The sequence below is a fragment of the Rhineura floridana genome, chromosome 1 (assembly GCF_030035675.1).
Source record: "Rhineura floridana isolate rRhiFlo1 chromosome 1, rRhiFlo1.hap2, whole genome shotgun sequence".
In the NCBI taxonomy this organism is placed as follows: Eukaryota; Metazoa; Chordata; class Lepidosauria; order Squamata; family Rhineuridae; genus Rhineura; species Rhineura floridana.
The window spans coordinates 37,944,637-37,963,814 of NC_084480.1; the positions used below are offsets into that span (position 1 = coordinate 37,944,637).

General features: G+C 41.2%; 1 protein-coding gene across 17 annotated transcripts in view; it reads right to left on the reverse strand.

Annotated features, from left to right (window-relative positions):
- Window positions 1–845: 845 nt before the first annotated feature.
- PDE4D (phosphodiesterase 4D) overlaps window positions 846–19,178 on the reverse strand; it is a 1,048,840-nt gene continuing 1,030,507 nt past the window's right edge. For all 17 annotated transcript variants that reach the window (XM_061618437.1, XM_061618426.1, XM_061618453.1 and 14 more), the window contains 8 exons: window positions 17,608–17,780; window positions 16,976–17,074; window positions 16,711–16,875; window positions 13,489–13,588; window positions 8,328–8,482; window positions 7,699–7,821; window positions 6,999–7,181; window positions 846–6,392 (listed from right to left, as the gene is read on the reverse strand). In XM_061618437.1, coding sequence (XP_061474421.1) covers window positions 5,970–6,392; window positions 6,999–7,181; window positions 7,699–7,821; window positions 8,328–8,482; window positions 13,489–13,588; window positions 16,711–16,875; window positions 16,976–17,074; window positions 17,608–17,780 — 1,421 coding nt within the window. In that variant the 3' untranslated portion in view covers window positions 846–5,969. The remainder of the gene's footprint in view (window positions 6,393–6,998; window positions 7,182–7,698; window positions 7,822–8,327; window positions 8,483–13,488; window positions 13,589–16,710; window positions 16,876–16,975; window positions 17,075–17,607; window positions 17,781–19,178) is intronic.

A 19,178-nucleotide genomic window follows, 5' to 3' on the forward strand; every position in this document is an offset into this window, starting at 1 on the left:
AACGCGTACAGCTATGATCTTGTCATGGTGAAGTACAGATATAACCAATGTTTTTTTTGCATAAAACTTGGGAGACATGATCCAGCCAAATTTGAGCACTCTTCCAGTCCAATGGGAGAGATTTAAGCATGTGCACTCAGTTTTTATTTGCTATGGCAGCCTATGTGAACCTGGTACCATACAGATGTTTTGGACAATTCCTATTAACCCCAGCCAGCATGGCCATGGGATTGACAGCCTAAAATATCTAGAGGACATGAGGTTGGTGGAGGTTGAGCTATGGAAAGGGTAAATCGTGTTGACAAGAACCCTGATCCAAACCTATGGATGCAAACCAGCAAGGCCTGAGTGTATGTAGCTCTCAGTAGTACTTCTAGGAAGGGGAAATAACTAAATCCAACATTATCCCACTCTCAATGCTGAACAGCTAGGCTGATGCTATTCAACATAATAGCAACCTACTTGTATCTAACTGGCCATGAAGCAGGCTGGGCAGTTGCACATTCCAGCAGTAATTTGTATTCATGGTTCTCCATCCAACAAAGGATATACATGGAGGAAAAAAAACCCTGTCTACTCCCATACATTCATGGTCTCTAGCTACATTAGGGAGACTGTTTTGTGCATAGAAGACAAATCAATGGCAACAGGCAGGACAATAAATCCAATATATTCCTTTCTGCCTGATCACTCAATAAGAGGGTGGACTGTTCTGCAACCTTTTGCTTCAGATGAGTTAATTGTGAAATTGTTTTTAGACACATACAAAAAAAAGTGGGTGGGAATCTTAAAAATAAATCTTATTGCTGATGGGAAATTAACAGTGTAATATAAATTTATTTGCAAAAAGATGGTCAAGTACAGTATCGAGGCAGAATCAACCCATGCTTTTATTTCCATTGCATATAAAAATTTCATATGAAGGTATTTGACGTACAGTACTATCCCATAGGCTGTAAGAGAGGCTAAGAAACCATTGAATTATTTGCAATGTTCACACAATTTGCCACTCTGAAGACATACCCAAAGGAAACAAACCAAACTGAAAACAACAAAAATATTGTTCAGTAATTCTGTTGTTATGGTGTCCCTTTTATACTGTTTAAAACAAAAGCAATCATATTCCTTTGGGCCAGGGCTGCTAAAATCTACAGTTTGTGTCAAAAAGGAGGCTATGTTTTTCCTTGAAAAAGGATCTCTCCTTTCACTGAACAGTCACACGCTACAAGGGCTGGGCATTATTGGAATGGTGACGAGGTATCCGATACTACAAAATTACAGCAGCAAGACAACACCTTCAAGACACTGCAAATTTTGCAATAAAATAAAATAGTGTTTAAAAGATCTAAAAGGTTACAGTCATTCTTTACACCTATGCTATCCATACATCCACAGTGCTATTTATACAGGAGCAAGCTCTGGCTGCGTGAAATGCTTACTATTAGTGTTGGAGGGAAAATCAGGCTTAACATTGTTTTATTACACAATGTTAAAGTAGGTCTAATTGAGAGAGTTGCTGTGTTAATAACAAGGGCACAAACCACTTGAAATATTTCCTGTGCAAGCCCCCTTGAAATGAATAGGAACAAACTTTCTAGTTTCAATGGGGTAGGGGCAGGCATTGCCACCTCAGAGTGCCCATCCTGATTGGTTGTTTTTTGTTTGTTTTTAAGAGAGGGGAAGAATGGATAAAACAGCCTTCACCAACCTGGTGCTCTCCAGGTATTTTGGATTACAACTCCCATCAGTTCCAGTCAGCACAACTACCTAGGGCTGTTGGGAATTATAGTCCAAAACATCTGGAGGGGTAGCAGGCTCATAAAGGCTAGGATAAAGTGATCCCTTAAGACACATTCTGAAGAAAGGAAAGCACTCCATCAGGCAGGCAGATTTATGCCAAAGATTAACATTTGGGCTTCGAATGGGATCCTAGAGAAAAGTCCACTGGAATACAGACCATCCTAGTGGGGTGATGACTAGAGTCCCTTTAAAAAATCAAAAGGGCGGTGGAGATATGCCCAGCCCATGTTCCACAAGGACCTTCTTTCAAATGCAGCAAAACAGAATAAAATATTGTTTAAAGTTAAGGCACAGCCCTGAGACCAAAGACCTGCAGCTTTTAATGTATATATCTATATATTTTATAATTTTTCTCAACTCTTCCATAAACAAGCTCTAAGGTGATATAGGATATATTACAGAAGGGAAAAATGTACAAGGGGAATATGTATACACAATATTAATTCTCTCACCAAGAGTTTCCAAATATAGCAACACCATCCTGGCAAGGATGATGTTATAATAAGAACTTATAATTTACAATTAACATTACAATATATACATTACAATAAATACATGGTTGTAAACAGAGACAAACAAGACTTATTACAAGTAAGGTCATTTGGTGAGAAAAATATGCATGGCACAAATAAAAAATAAATAAATGCATTTAAAAAGAATTGTCAAAGCTGTCTGTAAAATTCATTTCATCAAGTTTGTTTTAAAAAAACTTTTGATGTGATTTGTTCTACCTATATTGTCTGATCATAATTTTTTGTTTTTAGAACAATGACATAAAACCAGAAATTAAAAGGAAACACAAACAACATTACTGAGAACGGTAACTTGCAAGCTAAAGTGTAGATGCAAATTCAGGTTCCTCGCCATCTCTCTCTTTCCCACTTCTCTATACAATACCCAATTCATTGCATTTTTTGTATGGCAAAAAAAGAAAAAGACAGAAAACATGTAAAATAACTTTTTCAATAGTATTTTCTTTAAAGTAGTGTGCTGGTGCTAAAGCACACGTTGGCAAACCAAAAACAAAAAAGATTGTACAGTGCATTCGATCCCTGGCTCTAAAACTGATTTATGTTTTCTACCACTTGATTGTCCATGTGTATGGGTGTATTCTACACAATATGGTTGCATTTTCTTTACCTCTTCTTTTTCTATGACAGTTTAATCTTACAGGGTGTACACTAACCAGATCCAGCAATGCATGAACAGCTTTAAAAAAAGTCCCTTTAAAAAAAATAACCCAACATTATTCATGCAAGTTTAAAAGGCCAGACCCCCGCCCCATAGATGCAGTCTTTCCCCAGTACGTAAGTCTATTGCTGGCTCAAGCTAGAGGTTATCCCAGTTTGTAGGATTAAACCTTTAGTGCACATAAAATACCCTTCCTGGTCCGTATTGATATTTGGAATTGATATTGCTTTATTCATTAAGATTCCAGGCACTCTTGGGGACTAACAAATGTCAAAGTAGTGAAAGGAGAACATGAGCCTATGCTGACAACAACATGGTGAAATTCTTTCATCCACTTCCCCAGTTAGTATTTCTTTTCAATAAAAGCCATTAAGAGCTAAAAGGTAGACTAAACACATTAAAATGCACTTAAAAATAAAATTCTTGTCAGTGTTTTAATCAAAAATCTTATACTCACATATGTTCCAAATATTCCTTGGTTCAGCCAACTAAATACATTATCTGGGCTGTATCCAGAGTTACGTCATGCTTAAGAGGTCAATCCACTGAAACCAATGGGTCTTAAGTTAGTTATGACCTCAACAGGTCTACCTCTAAGCATGATCGAATCCTGTTTTCATTGTGTCAAAACATCATTCAAACCCAGTGTGATGAAGATGCTTCAACCCTGCAATCACACTATCTATGCAGCAGGGACCTTGCATATGCAGAAGAGCTGGTCTATGTCCATATATGTCACTGCTAGATATGAATGATGTGTATAGGCAAGAAAATTTCCCATGTTGATAGGGCAGCAGATGCCGTCACGGATTGTCATGAACTTGACTATACAAGTCATAGTCATTCCTGAACATGTAGTACAACAACCATGGCAAAGGTCAAGTGAGGATAGGGATTTGAATCCACATCTGCTGTCTGTACCATTGAGCATGGGTTTTCCACATGTACTAGTTGCAGGCTAAGGCCACAATCCAATACAAAGTTAAATGTCCATAAGCCCCATATAATCAATAGCTTTAATAGAACTTAATTCTGTTGTGGATTGCAGCCTACACTGCATTCTCTAAATGCTTTTTCTGATCTGCCATTTTATAGGATTGTGTGTTTCCCACCCTGTTTATCCTTAATGATTCAACCCTAGGCATTTACTTGTTCAACGTGACCTCTCAATAGGACAGCAAAAGCCCCCCCCCCCAAAAAACAATCCATCACTGATCAGACAAAAATGTTGGATCCTTTCCACAAGATTCTAACAGATTTTTTTAAAAAATAATTATATATATATTGCCATATTCAAGGTCAAAAGCAACAAGCCTGATTTTAAAAGACCCTGATTTAACAATGACCACTTCACACTGTATCTTCTGCCCAGGCTTTGAAGAAAAAAAAAAGTTATTAAGGAGGACTAATTTGGGAGGAGGGGGGAGAGATTGGCTCAGGTTGTTTTTGAAACAACAAAGATTCCACTAGGAATAGTTTGTAAATACTACAGTACAGTCTGTAGTGCTGTGTTGTCACAGCAGACTGTATGCCCCCATCTAAAGTATTTAATATTTGCTGGCACAGCAAATATTCCGGGCTGACCATTCATGATTTCACATACATAGCTAGAAACAAAGGTTTGCATTTATAGCAACAGAGCCACATTCATACTAGCCATAGACCTGCAAATCACAACTCTAGTAGGCCCCCAACTTTTGTTCTTAGGAGCTGCCAATGGAGTTTTATCTTTACTTGGGAGCCTTCTCTGGGTCTCTTCCACTAAGCCTCTTGTTTGTCATAGTCCTTCAGATTCTGGATCCCACTGGTGCTAAATCCTCAGGGATCCTGCCACCTACCAATGGGTTGCAGCTCAAATTTTGGGGAACCTTTACTCTAGTGGTCCACTAGATTTCAGAATTTTTTTTTGGTTGAGTATAGTAAGCCCACAGCAATAAAGGCTGGGTCTGCAGAACTAAGCCATCTCTGAGGACAAAAAACACATCACAGATGATATATTGCTACTTTTGGGAAATTACAATGAAAAATCCAGAAATTAATGCCAACAAACAACATGTTTTCTGTAATACAGGAGGCGAGAGGGAAATGAAAAGAGCATTTTATAGCTGTCATTGGTCTAGAACACAAAAGGTTTCTTTATATGAATGAACTGGTATGAAAATTTAAGTGCAAACAAATATAAAACTCGATTTATCCAGTGTAGCACATATTTGTACTGAAAACTTGCAAGTTACTCTTTTGTGTTTTTTTTTTGGGGGGGGGGGAGAAGAATCAGTGGTAGATGAAGTTCTGAGGGTGTTGCATTCTTTTAAATATAATACCTCAATACATTTAATAATAAAAGTAAATTCTACAAAAGATTTCCATTTTACATATAATACAAAATGCAGACGTCAGTGCAACCCACTGAGCTACACTTTTTTCAGTCATGTGTCAGGAAGACTTGAAATTAGAAAATTATGTGATTTCCACAGCTTCATCTTCCTACTGGTAACAGATTCACGTTGTGTCCCATTATTTGAGTGTGTTTACTTTCCACTAGAAACCTTGGATCACTCGCTGGCCGCTTTCTTCAGATTCTGGTGGTGTATGCTACTAATGCCTCTCTCATGAAATTAAAAACCAATACAAAACACACACACACTAGCTTTGGACCAGCCTTTACTCCTTTTGAAAACAGACTGGAGTAGACACTCTCTCTGGCTGTATCTGCCAAGTTGAATTCTCATTAAACTGTTCTTTGCAGGTGTTTTCCTTTGCTCTCTGATGCCATGGAGATGAACAATTCTGGTTACAGTATTCCTGAGTGCCAAACTGAGTAATCAAGATCAGTTTTTGATCAACAAACATCTCTGGCAGATGACAGTGAGGTGTGACCATGGCTGTGCCAAGTGACATGCACTTTGGAAACCATTTTCAATTCTTACAAAGAGAAAGAGAGGAGAACAGACAGAGAGAGCCACTGAGCCGTCACACTGTTACGTGTCGGGAGAACGTTCTTCTAGCACACAAGGTTCTGTCTGCCTCTCCTCCTCCACTTCTTCCTCCACCACTTCCTCTCCAACTTGTTCATCAAGTGGAATTTCAGTGGATTCTGAGTCTTGGGTGCAAAGAGTCTTGGAGTCACTGCAGCTGGTGTCTTCTTCTACTTGACTTCCACTGTCCTTTTCTGTATCGGATTCACCATCTTCCTCCAGTGTTAGTTCAAACTGGAATTTTTCTGTCTGGCCTTGTCTACCCTCCTCTTGGTCATCTGGGGCAGGAGAAGGACTCTGAGGGATTGTGCTCTGGTACCATTCACGATTGTCCTCCAGCGTGTCTAAGATGTCCTGGGCATCTGGGTGAACAAGGTCTGCCCAGGTCTCCCAGAGAGGATGAACAATGTAGTCTATAAAGCCCACCTGTTACAATGCAAAATTAAGAGAGAGGTGTTATTGCCAGAGAAGAAGGAATTAACTTTACCCATTTTCTCTATTAAAACAATCCTAACAGATGCATACGGCAACTATTCTGTCTCGTGCATCCTATATTACCAAGGATCCTTGTCAGGGATCAACAAATTTTGTCTTGCCTTGATACCCAGCTAAAATTCGTTCTCCAGAGGAAAGGGCCAGGGTCTTCTGACATTACAGCGGTGTACAGCTGTATTGGTCTGTTGTACTAAAAAAAAAATGAAAATCCTGTGTATACTTATTTGAGTATACAGAGGATTGGGGATTCTAATTTGAGATAGCGATGGTGAAAATTGAAGAAGAGTGGTCTTAATTCCAAATTAGTAAATCCAGAACACTTTTGTGTCTGGCTTCATCCATTGCTGGTATCTGGCCCCTAAGAGATCACCCTCAAAGGAATGTGGCCCTTGACAGAAAAAAGGTTGCCCATCCCTGCTTTAAATCATGAATGTTAAAAATTGTAAACATAAATATAAGAGTTAACATTTTGTCAACTAAAACACTGTTTAATATTCTATCAACTGCATTGTGTACTGCTCTCTTATAATGGATTACCTGTGACTTTTCTACTGATGCATTGTGCTTATCACACATGGGACTTATCTCCATGCCCCGCTCCCTTTCTCGATCTCCCTGACGAAAGAACTCTTCCATTATTCTATCTGTCCACTGGCGATAGAGCTGGAGTGGCTTTGTTGGATTGCTTAGATCTGCACAGTGTACCATATTTTGTAGAACCTAAAATAGAGAGAAAACATGTTTTTCTCTAGAGAACCTGTGGAGACAAAGCCCTTTTTCCATTTGCACATTTGGCAAGCGTGAAATCAGAATATTGAAAATACATGGAGTGCAAGGTTTATTCTGAACAGCAAAGGGATGATGTGCTGTCTGTTTTTCACACTGACATTAATAGCCTCCCAATTATCTCACATCTGTAGCTCCTGTCTATACTAAAAGGCCAAAAATGCTGTAAGTGCAAGACGGATCAGTTTCAGAGAAATGTGGGAGTTAGGCCATAGCAAATTTAATCAAGATGTGCAACTTGGCTGCTCTCAAGCACTGGGAAAGAATTCACTGACAGATAAAATTCAATGTTCCATGCAAAACATACTTAATAAGACATAACTGATGCTCAAGAGAGATGATTTTTGCAAGTGGGAATGACAATTAGTTAATCAAGACATGTAGGTCAACTGGAAGATGCATGATGGGAAGATTAGATCCATGTTTATAGCATACAGCATATAAATGTTACCTGAATCCTGTCTGAATAGTTATCAAGAAGGAGAACTCCAGAGCTTGTCACTTTCTTAGTTTCAACCATTGTTTTCAGATCAGCTAACAGGTTCATATGCTTAGACATATCTGTTGCAAGCACCTTAGAAGAGAAGAGAAAATGATAGATTACTAAAATTGTCTACATCCTAAATTTATTATTAAGTTGGTGTGGAATTTAAACTAGCACAGCCAGCAGCAGTATTCACACTGAAACATTCAGCTAGAATCTACAGCGACACTAATAAGTCTGTATCTATCTTACAATGAAACTGAATAAAGAAAAATCAAAAGATGTTTTTGTGGAAGCACAGCAAATGCTTTCTCAGTGTTCTTAAGGACAGTCATTGTGTATGTCACAGTTCGTAGTCACTACTCAGTAGTAGTTTTTCAGTTTTTTTGCACATGCAAAATAATTCTAAGCCAGTGACCATCTGCCCAGTTAAAAGAAAGTGTAAAAATGTTTCCAACACAGCACTTTCTAATGTGTGCAATTTGGGATTTAAAATATTACATCCTACTACACGATAATTTAGCTGCAGCTTATATTTGAAAACTTGGGATGCATAAAGTGCAGAGGTAGGGAAGTACATTGAAATGACAACTTACAATATCGATGACCATCTTCCTCAATGATTGCCTCTGCTTTTTTGTCAGGTTCTGAAAAATGTCACAATTCTCCTCCTGCAGTAACTTGAAACCCACAGCTAAATGATGATTTTCCAGGACTGATGAATCGTTGTACATCAAGGCAAGTTCAGAGTCTGCAAGATAGTTGCAAGGAAGAATGTTAAGAGAGCCTATATCCCTTTCCCTACCTTTCCACAATTTTTATTTCTGATTCTCACATTCTTAAGGTATCAAAAAATTCCAATTTATAATTCAAATGGTTGAAACATCACAGTGCTTCTCTTGAGCAGCCTGGGACACTTCTCTCCTTCTGAAGCATGACAGCTGTTATGTGTCAAATGCCAAATAAACAAAACAAAAACGAAACTGTGTAGTTCAGACTGCATGTGGCAATATTTGACAATACACCTTCCTTCAGCTACAATTGTCTCCACTGTTCCCCAGAAGAAGCATGCTTTGCAAAATTTCAAGAATCTGCAAACACATCACAGAACTTTTCCCCAAAAGACTCCTTTGCATTTACATCATGTCAGATGGGGAGGAGTTCCCCCTCCCTCCACTGCTGTCATTGCATATTTAAAAATGTAAATGTACTGCTTTCAAGTTGATCCTGACTTATGGCGACCCTATGAATAGGGTTTTCATGGTAAGCGGTATTCAGAGGGGGGTTAGGATTGCCTTCCTCTGAGGCTGAGAGGCAGTAACTGGCCCAAGGTCACCCAGTGAGCTTCATGGCTATGTGAGGATTTGAACCCTGGTCTCCCAGGTCGTACCCCAACACATTAACTACTACACCACACTGGCTCTCTCCATTGCATATTTGTCAAGCCAGAAATACAGCATTGATGACTTATTTCTTGACAATTGTTTTAGGGTTTAAACTGCTCTGTAATTAGCTCTTTGTAAACTTGTGTCTCTTTTTTGTTGATTTGAGTTTCTCACTTTCACTGGCTTGTAGTTAATTTGGTGATAAAGTTCCTCCTGCTGACATTTTGACATGGGCTGAGCACTTAGGCAAGAGGCTGCTCCTGTACCACATTGTCCACATGTCCTTTCTTTGCATGGATTTGTCTCCAAAGGAAGCTCCTAGCTTACCCCTGCTCACCACTGTGGAGAAGTAGAGAGAGAAATCCTGTGCTACCCAAATGTAAATCTTTACAAAGAGGAGCATGAGAGTCTATGCATGATGAAGAAATCAAGCAGAGTTCATGTACAAAGATCTTGGAACACCCATAGGAAGAAACACAAAACAGTCACCTTGCATTTATTTAGACTCTTCTAATGAGGCACCAAGCCAGTGTGTTGTAGTAGTTAAGGTGCTGGACTACGACCTGGGAGACCAGGGTTCAAATCCCCACACAGCCATGAAGCTCACCGGGTGACCTTGGGCCAGTCACTGCCTCTCAGCCTCAGAGGAAGGCAATGGTAACCCCCCTCTGAATACCCATGAAAACCCTATTCAAAGGGTCGCCCATAAGTCAGAATCGACTTGAAGGCAGTCCATTTCATTTCAATGAGGCATCAGCTGCATTTGGGAAAACACAGCAATGGAATTTGTTCCCTCACATCAGTCTAGATGCTTCTGGATACAAGACCCAGGAAACACAGCTTGTCATTTGTTGACTTTCCATTTCTGCTTATTGCAGTTCCCACATCCTGAAGCTAGTTGTACAACCGTCTGTTCTACTGACTGTCCCCTTTTTATATATAGGCTTAACAGGACTGCATGAAGAAGCTCTTGAACTTCCATTTATTCTCCTGCAATCTCACTCTCCTGTATCAAACATGTGAGCTGAGAAATCCTCTCTCTAGCTCTTTTTCTTCCAAAGGCATAACATGACAGCAAGTGGGAAGGGAGGGGGGAAAACCTTTGCCAATGAACTCCTGTTTATCTCATAATAATATCTGAAAGGTTTAAGCATCAAGACAAAACAAAAAAAGGTGTGCTTTTTAGAACAGCAACCTCCCACAGTGAATGACTAATTCATAAAATCCTTACGCTTTTATGGCTCTGTATTTAAAAAAAAAATTTAAAAGAGAAACAAGAGGGTTTGTTTTTTTAAAAAAAAGTCTAATCATTATCCAGATGTCGTGATGTGGCAAGATGCCTGTAATTCTCAGGAATGTATGTAAAAGAATTTTTGAACACATTAGCATTTTATAAGTAAATAGCATGCATTGCTTTATAACCAAGATCTCTTTCAGAGGCAGGCAGTAGCTTATTCCTATACACATGATATGCAGATTACTGGGAAATCAGGTTTCTAAGGAGCAACTCTCTGCACTGATAATGCAATCCAGTGTCTCTCACCCCCCTTAAACTTACTGTACCTTCTGGATCCCCATCTGTTTGGTGGCCCATCCCTGAGTGAACACAGGAAGCGGCTTTACACCAAGTCTGACCATTGGTCCATCTAGCTTGGTACTGTCTACACTGACTGGCGGTGGTTCTCCAGGATTTCAGGTGTGATCTCTCCCAGCCCTACCCGGAGATGCTGGGGATTGAACCTGGGACCTTCTGCGTGCAAAGTTTGTGCTCTGCCAGTAAGCCATGGCCCTTCCCCAAGGGGCATTCTGTGTGCAAGAATTGGTGGGTTGGGATGAAGAACTATTAGGTCATTATTGTTCAATAACTGAACTAAAAAAACACACACACACCTCCTGAACTATTATGTCATTATTATTTAATCAGGGCCAGAATGGTCCCGTCCCCCACCCCCTCCACATACCAACCAACTTAGCAACTTTGGCCCTAAATATTTGTAACATCATTTGTGAAGATGTATGAGGTGGCCACAGCCGTTCTGTCATTCTCAGTGAATCTGGATTTGAACTGGAAACTTTTAAATGTGCCTCTTTCCCTTGAATTAGTCAATTTATGAAGGATTAAATGATCTGAAAAACATACAGTCCTCCAGAAGACCCCAGCCCCCCACCGAAAAAGAAAAAAGGATTTCCAAGATTCATATGTTCAGATCGAAGTTAAACCAAGTTTTCCTGGTGTGTTGTATAGTATTATATGTTAATACAATTGCACCGTAAAAGGATGATACAATTTAGTGCTCCCAAGGAAAGGGTTGGTTATGTCTTCCTAATTTTCACTAATTGAAAATATTCTGTAACGTTTTGTTTTCAGCTTGTAACCCTGAGGCAATGTAGAAGTGAATTTGGTATCAACAGGGCTTGGAAAACGCTCTTAAATTTCCAAATATCCTCCTCCTTGTGGATGAATCACCAAATTATCACTAGAAGGTTAAAGCACATAAAAATTAGATCCAAATAAGGTTCAGGATCTCAAATAATTAAAAAAAGACTCAAAACTGGAATTTCTCCTTTCTACCAGATTTTTGTGTCCAAATGTTATATTGCTCATTCAAAAGGTATGTTTATGTGTTTGCAAGAAGCTGTATGTATACATGATTCAGTGATTAACAAAAAACAGTTTGCTTCTGCCATCTTCATCTGCTCTGATGTGAATCAAATAGTACTGTAGCCAAGGTGAAATTATAGAATACTGAGGATGGAATATTCAGAAGTGTGGATTTGCTATACATGACATCACTTACTTACAGCAAATGGCAAACTTTTGGATATAACTACCATCTTGGCTACAGTACCCTTTGATTTGCCTTAGCAGAAGAAGGCGGAGCAACATTTTGCTTTAAAATGTTAGTATCTGTGCTATGTCATGAAAAGCTTGTATATGTTTTATTGTAAGCTGCCTTGAAATTTTTTATTTAAAGGTGGCATACAAATCTAACACCTATACATTAATGATGCTAATCATTGCAATAAACCAATTTGAGACTGTCTTAAGTATTTAAGTGGCATATAAATAGATTAAACAAACATCAAACAAATGGGTTTTAGAAGAATATTGCCTAAAAGTGCTGTTCGATGTTTTCAAATTATGTATCTGTCCATCCATCCATCCATCTGCCTGCCTGCCTACCTAACATGAATCCCCACCAGCAGTCTGAAGTGGGCGTAGTCCAGATATAGGTTTACCACCTCACTGAGGCCCAAACTAGGGATGGCATCAGCCATGTTGACAATTTCCTTTTCTAGCCGATGAAGCTGTGTTGGCAGCTGTCTGGCATGAAAAGCTGGCATCGGGTGTGTATGTGGTTTTTTCCCTTAACTCTTTTCCTTCTGCTGTTTTTTTCTCTGGGAGCAGGGGGAATACATATCTTTTGCTCAATAGGGGCAGAGAAGCAAGGGGAGTGGGCATTTTGAATGGAAAAATTACTGAAGAGGAAAGAAGAAAGCAATGGTGCCATCAGGGCATGATTGGGGGCAGAAGCCCACAGTCTCACTCAGCAGAGTGGTCAGGAGGGCCTCCAACAGGGCTATCTTACCACATTTTGAAGTAAGTGAAATAGTACACATTGCCCACTAAAAGCATAAGACCACTGAGTCTAGAGTTTAAAATTGCCTAACTGTACCACTGGAGGAAAGAGTTAAGAAAGCCACTCTTTCTCGTATCTTCCGCCCTAGTCTGTATCCTCTATGGCACTTAAGTTATAAAACAACAGAAAAATCCAAGAAACATCATGCAACTGAGAATTATACGTAGTTTGGCCTTGAAAGCTCATTTGTAGATATTATTATTATTCCATCATTCAAATGTCTCTGGGCAACTTACACAATTAAAAATAGCTATCAAGTGTAACAACAAAACATAAATAAAACCACTCAGAAACAGCAGTAAGGATGATCATCATAGTCCCTCTTTAAATGACAGTTTAATGTGAACAAGCAGCATGTTGGTGCATCCTGCCGAAAAGTTCCCACAGCACTTCTCCTACCCCCTGCCCCTGGTCCTGCCACTGGGCAAAACAAGCCAGTCTGGCTTGTAGTAGTGTCTGAATCCAGACTCTTGTTTCTCCAAACAATCCATGAGTGGTAACCAAGGTTTGTTCGGGGAAAACTACAAGCATGTGTTTGGATGACATGACAAGCCGAACTCTGCATTGTTTTGTTTGAGGTGGCACGGCTGCAGCAAGAGCAGTGGGAGGAGCACCCCAGGAACTTTTAAGCAGCATCATGAGGCTCATTCACATTAAACCATAGCTTGTTTTTAACCATGGTTTAGTATGTGTGAACTGGGCCAGTTTTACCAGAAATTAACCACACTTACTTGTGTTGATAAGAAATTGGTTTGAAACCCCAGGATGATCTACATCGTGTATTGCACTGGCAAAAATAGCAGCCAGAATCTCCAGGTCTGTGAACACCGCCTAAGGGGAAGGAAAAATAACTAAATGGAGAAAACGCTTTTTAATAAAAGACATGTGCACTAATTTTCCCCCTTTTAAGTTCTGATCTCTACAAGTATAAACACTTGAACACACATCCTAACAATATTCACTCCTTCCTTAAAAGTTCATTGAAGTCCACATTTATGAAAGATTTTGGATAATGACTCCCCAAATATTTGGAAGTTTTGATGGTTTCTGTTCCACAAATCAAGTCAGAGTCCAATTACTGGGAAGGCAGCTTGGTACATAGTATGAAACCAGGGTGCTAAAATTTAAGTCTCACAATGAATCAGCTCAATGGAGGCCAAATCCTAAACATCTGCATTAGAAACGTTTGCTGTCCTGGCAAAATGATGTGTACACTAATACACCTGAAATGGAAATGGACTGCCTTCACATCAATCCTGACTTATGGCAACCCTATGAATAGGGTGTTCATGGTAAGCGGTATTCAGAGCGGGTTTACCATTGCCTCCCTCTGAGGCTAGTCCTCCCCAGCTGGCTAGGGCCTGCTCAGCTTGCCACAGCTGAACAAGCCAGCCCCTTCCTTGTCTGCAATTGCCAGCTGGGGGGCAATGGGCTCCTTGGGACTATGCAGCTTGCCCACAGCTGCACAGGTGGCAGGGCATGTAACCCCTGAGCCACTCACTGTGTGGGTGACCTTTAGCTGGCGCTTTACACCCAGGAGACACGAGTGGGGATCTGAACTCACAGACTCTGGACTCCCAGTCAGGCTCTCTCCCCACTGTGCTATACCAGCTGCACATTACATTTTAACAAGGCATTAACTGGTTTTCTTCCTAGCAGATGCCCCAAGTGAGGCCAATCCAGGGGAAGCAAACCCCCACTGCACCAGGCTGAGAGGTTTGGGTTGGCTGTGGTGTCCCTCCACCCAGTCCTGCTGGGTTTCACTGGCTTCCATCTGTGCAGTGGTACCTGCTGAATGTGTTGGAGGGTGGAAGTGTTGTGGGCAGAATCCCTGCCAGTGGCGGCAGCCAGTGAAAAGCCTTAAAAGCCTGCACAATGGAATTCCACTTGTGCAACAGGACTTGCCCTTCCTATCCTCTGCCCTGCAGTCTCTGAAGTGCCCCCTAAATCTGCTTCAAACAGTTAGGAGACCTCTGGAATAGATTTGGGTGTGATGCTGGAATTTGCCCTCTGAAAATAAGCCAGAGTTGAATTGAAGAGTGAATGCTGAAACTTACCTGGGTATTTCATAGCTTCTATACAATATGGCTTTTACACTTCAGTTCAGAGAAAAGCAAACAAATATGAACAAACTGCCAAGAATTTTATATTATGGGGTGGCATACAAATGCCAGACGTAAATAAATAAATGAAAAAGTATTTTTGCTGCACTGAACTGAGAAAAACTAAGCACATCTTGCAAACCAAGGAAGCAAAGGAAGTGATAAATGCCTCTTTACAAGAGGGAGTGGTCCCGGGCTGTCTGAAAGAGGCAGTGGTGAGACCACTCCTGAAAAAGCCTTCCTTGGACCCAGACAATTTTAACAGCTACAGGCCAGTGGCAAATGTTCCATTCCTGGGCAAGGTCTTGGAACGAGTGGTTGCTGGCCAGCTCCAGGTGCCATTGGATGAAACCTATTATCTAGATCCATTTCAATCGGGTTTTAGGCCCGGTTTTGGCACCGAGACGGCCTTGGTCTCCCTGTATGATGACCTATGTCGGGAGAGAGACAGAGGGAGTGTAACTCTGTTGATTCTCCTTGATCTCTCAGCGGCTTTTGATACCATCGACCATGGTATCCTTCTGGAGAGGCTCGTGGAGTTGGGAGTTGGAGGTACTGCTTGGCAGTGGTTCCGCTCCTACTTGGCGGGTCGTCTCCAGAAGGTAGTGCTTGGGGAACATTGCTCGACACCGCGGGCTCTCCAATATGGGGTCCCGCAGGGGTCAGTTTTGTCCCCCCTGCTTTTTAATATCTACATGAAGCCGTTGGGAGAGGTCATCAGGAGTTTTGGAGTGCGTTGTCATCAGTATGCTGATGACACGCAGCTCTACTTCTCCTTTTCATCTTCTTCAGGTGAGGCTGTCGATTTGCTGAACCGTTGCCTGGCCGCGACAATGGACTGGATGAGAGTTAACAAACTGAAGCTCAATCCAGACAAGACTGAGATGCTGTTGGTGGACGGGTTCTCTGATCGGATGGTGGATATATACCCTGTCCTGGATGGGGTTACACTCCCCCTAAAGGACTGGGTTCGTAGTCTGGGAGTCTTTTTAGACTCTTCCCTCTCACTTGAGGCTCAAGTAGCCTCGGTGGTTAGGAATGCGTTTTACCAACTTCGGTTGGTAGCCCAGCTACGTCCCTATTTGAGTAAAGAGGACCTTACATCAGTGGTACATGCTCTGGTAACCTCACGTTTGGATTACTGTAATGCGCTTTACGTAGGGCTACCTTTGAAGACAGTTCGGAAGCTACAACTAGTGCAAAATGCGGCGGCCAGATTGCTGACAAGGACCAAGCGGTCCGAGCATATAACACCTGTTCTGGCCAGCTTGCACTGGTTGCCCATATGTTTCCGGGCTAGATTCAAAGTGTTGGTATTAACCTATAAAGCCTTATACGGTGCGGGACCACGATACCTTGCGGAACGCCTCTTCCGATATGAACCGGCCCATGCACTACGTTCTGCTACGAAGGCCCTCCTCCGGGTTCCAACTCACAGGGAGGCCCGGAGGGTGATGACAAGATCTAGGGCCTTCTCAGTGGTGGCCCCCGAACTATGGAACAGTCTCCCCGAGGAAGTACGCCTGGCGCCGACTCTGCTCTCCTTCCGGCGCCAGGTCAAAACCTTCCTATTCTCTGAAGCATTTTAAGTTACACTGATTTACTTTTTAAAATGTTTATTGCATTGGATTGATGATTGTATTTTAGTATTATTTTGTTATTCATTGTATTTTTATGCTATTTTATGTTCACCGCCCAGAGAGCTATTGCTAGTCGGGCGGTATATAAATTTAATAAATAAATAAAATAAATAAATAAACAAATACCACTTGATTTCTGCAGAAAATGAAGGGCAAGATTCCGTTTCTGTGCCAAAAGTTTGTGTTTCTGTTTCCCATATTGCAAACTTACCTCCAAAGCTGGGGTTGACAACAGCACATGTGTAGACTGCACAACATCTGCAGCATGTATGTTGTTGTGATATGCCACATCTGCATGGTAATGGTCTTCCAGTGTCATCAAGTAAGTTATTAACATGTCTGGTGGAATTTTAAATGTTTTTAATAAATCCCGTTCCTGGAATGAAAGAGAGAAACAGAGCTGCCATTACAATGCATGCAAGGGTTGCAGGGAAAAGCAAAATGAGAAGCTGCCTCCTGGAAAATGGTGTGCATACCTGGAAAATGGTGTACATGATGACTGTCAAAGGGCGATTTCCAGATAATTCAGCTATTTTAAACACTTGCAGGCCCCATTTGTTTACATCTTCTAGCTCCTAAAATGAAATCAAACAGAAAACAGAATCTAATACCTAGTTTTCCAGTGAGGTTTATGTAAAACTGCAGCATTGGTCTGCTGTTACTAATCCCATTCATTTCCAATGCCTCAGTTACCAGCTTGCTAGACTTTAAATAAGGGAATATCTTGCTTCAGAGAGAGAACTGCTAAGCATATTTTTCATGAATTGAACTGAAATGTTTCACTGTCACCCCGATACCTGGTAATAGCAGGGATTAGTGAGAAAGCCTTCAGAGATGCTATACTTCTATTGCCATCTCACTCTTTGTGGATGTTCTGAGAACCAGAATAGTCAAAGGGGGAAAGCTTCGGAACATAGGCAGATGCCTGAGTCAGGCTGTCAGTTCTAGCATCCCTCCAGGATTTCAGGCAGGGGACATTCCCATTCTACCTGGAGATGCTGCATGCAACACATATGTTCTACTACTGAGCTACAGCCCTTCCTTGCTGCACTCTGTCTTTTTTTTCCCTTTTGGTGTAAAACTGGCTAGAGACCAGCATAGTTCCTACCTTGGCCAAAATATCTTCTTGGTCAGTTTTGACTCCAAATTTGGGGATGCTCGAATTGGTTAGGCTGGAGCTGTGCATCAGTTTCTTCACTCCACTGATCTGAGACATAGGCCGTTTCTTCTTCTCTTTCTCTTTCTGTGTTGGGGATGGGATTTCCACTTCATGCTGTTTGTCTATGAACAGAGGGAAAGAAATCTGTAATCTGTTCGTTTATTAGAATCGTCTTGAAAAAGTTCAGCACTAAACCAAAGGCAGCCTTCCACAAAACACCCCTACAGTTTGTTTGTTTATTAAATTTATACCCCACTCTTCCTCCCAAAGGAACCCAGGGCAGCAAACATATCTATAATAAAATACAGTTAAAAATAAAATATTAAAAAACATCTAAAACAATAAAACCCAATAAAACATCTAAAACAAATTTAAGTACCAATGTAACCAAATCACGTATCTGGTTAGGCCTGCCAAACATTTTCAGCAGGCACCTAAAAGATGAAAGCATTTGCCTAATGTCAATAGGCAGGGAGTTTCAAAGTACAGGAATGACTCCTTACAAAAGCAGAATGAATACTGTGTGGCACATGTAGAAGTGCAAATTCTGCAGATGGAAGTGACTGAGTTGGCACGTATGGGGTAAAGCTATCCCTAAGTAAACTGGATGCAAGCCAGTAAGGGCTTTATATACCAATAGTAACACAGTAAGAGGAAGACAGTCTGTTAGTCAATTGGCAGCCAGTGCATATCTTTGAGCACAGGGGTAATATGCTGGCACACTCTCACTCCTATCAGCAATCATGCTGCTGACTTCCTCTTGCACAACAGAACTGTCCCCCTCCTCTCCTCTCCATTGCAAGCCCCTGCACACCCTCAATATCTGCTCTAGAGGGTTGTATGGCCCTCTGGAGCAGATTTTGAGGGCGATTACAACTCCACATGTGCAGCCTTGGATATAACCTTCTGTGTGGAGGTCACTGTTATTCCTATCGTAAAAGACGGTAGCACAGGCTTACCAGAGGCAACAAGGAATTACAGGTAGTTCAGTTTGTTGAGTTTCATGCATGCAAGTGGAGGACTAGTGAAGGAAGGATAGAACATTCCATCCCCTTCTCTGCACCCAGGGTAGAAACCAAGTTGGCCGCTAGAAGAGGACAGAATGATCCCTCCCTCCTCTGCCAGCCCCTAGCAGACTAGGGATTTGGGGGTGAAGGAGAGCAGACTAGTAACTTTTGCAAGCATATTTACAAGGTTGTGGTAAAATTAGATTGAGAGTAAGCTCTCAGTTTCTATGTTTAAGGCCAGAGAAAATCCATGGCTGAGCTTGGATTTGAACCTGCTTTTATTCAGTCAACTGTACTGGCTAATTTCTAGTCTCCTCATCCCCCCTTTTTTTACACCTATGTGTCATAAATTGCACAGGTTTCAGCTGGTAAGACAACTGAGACCATTCCTGAACTGGGATAGCTTGACCGCAGTAGTTCAGATATTGGTAACTTCAAGACTGGACTGCTGCAATGCACTCTATATGGGCTTTCCCTTGTGCTTGGTCTGGAAATAGTAGTTAGTAAGGTCCC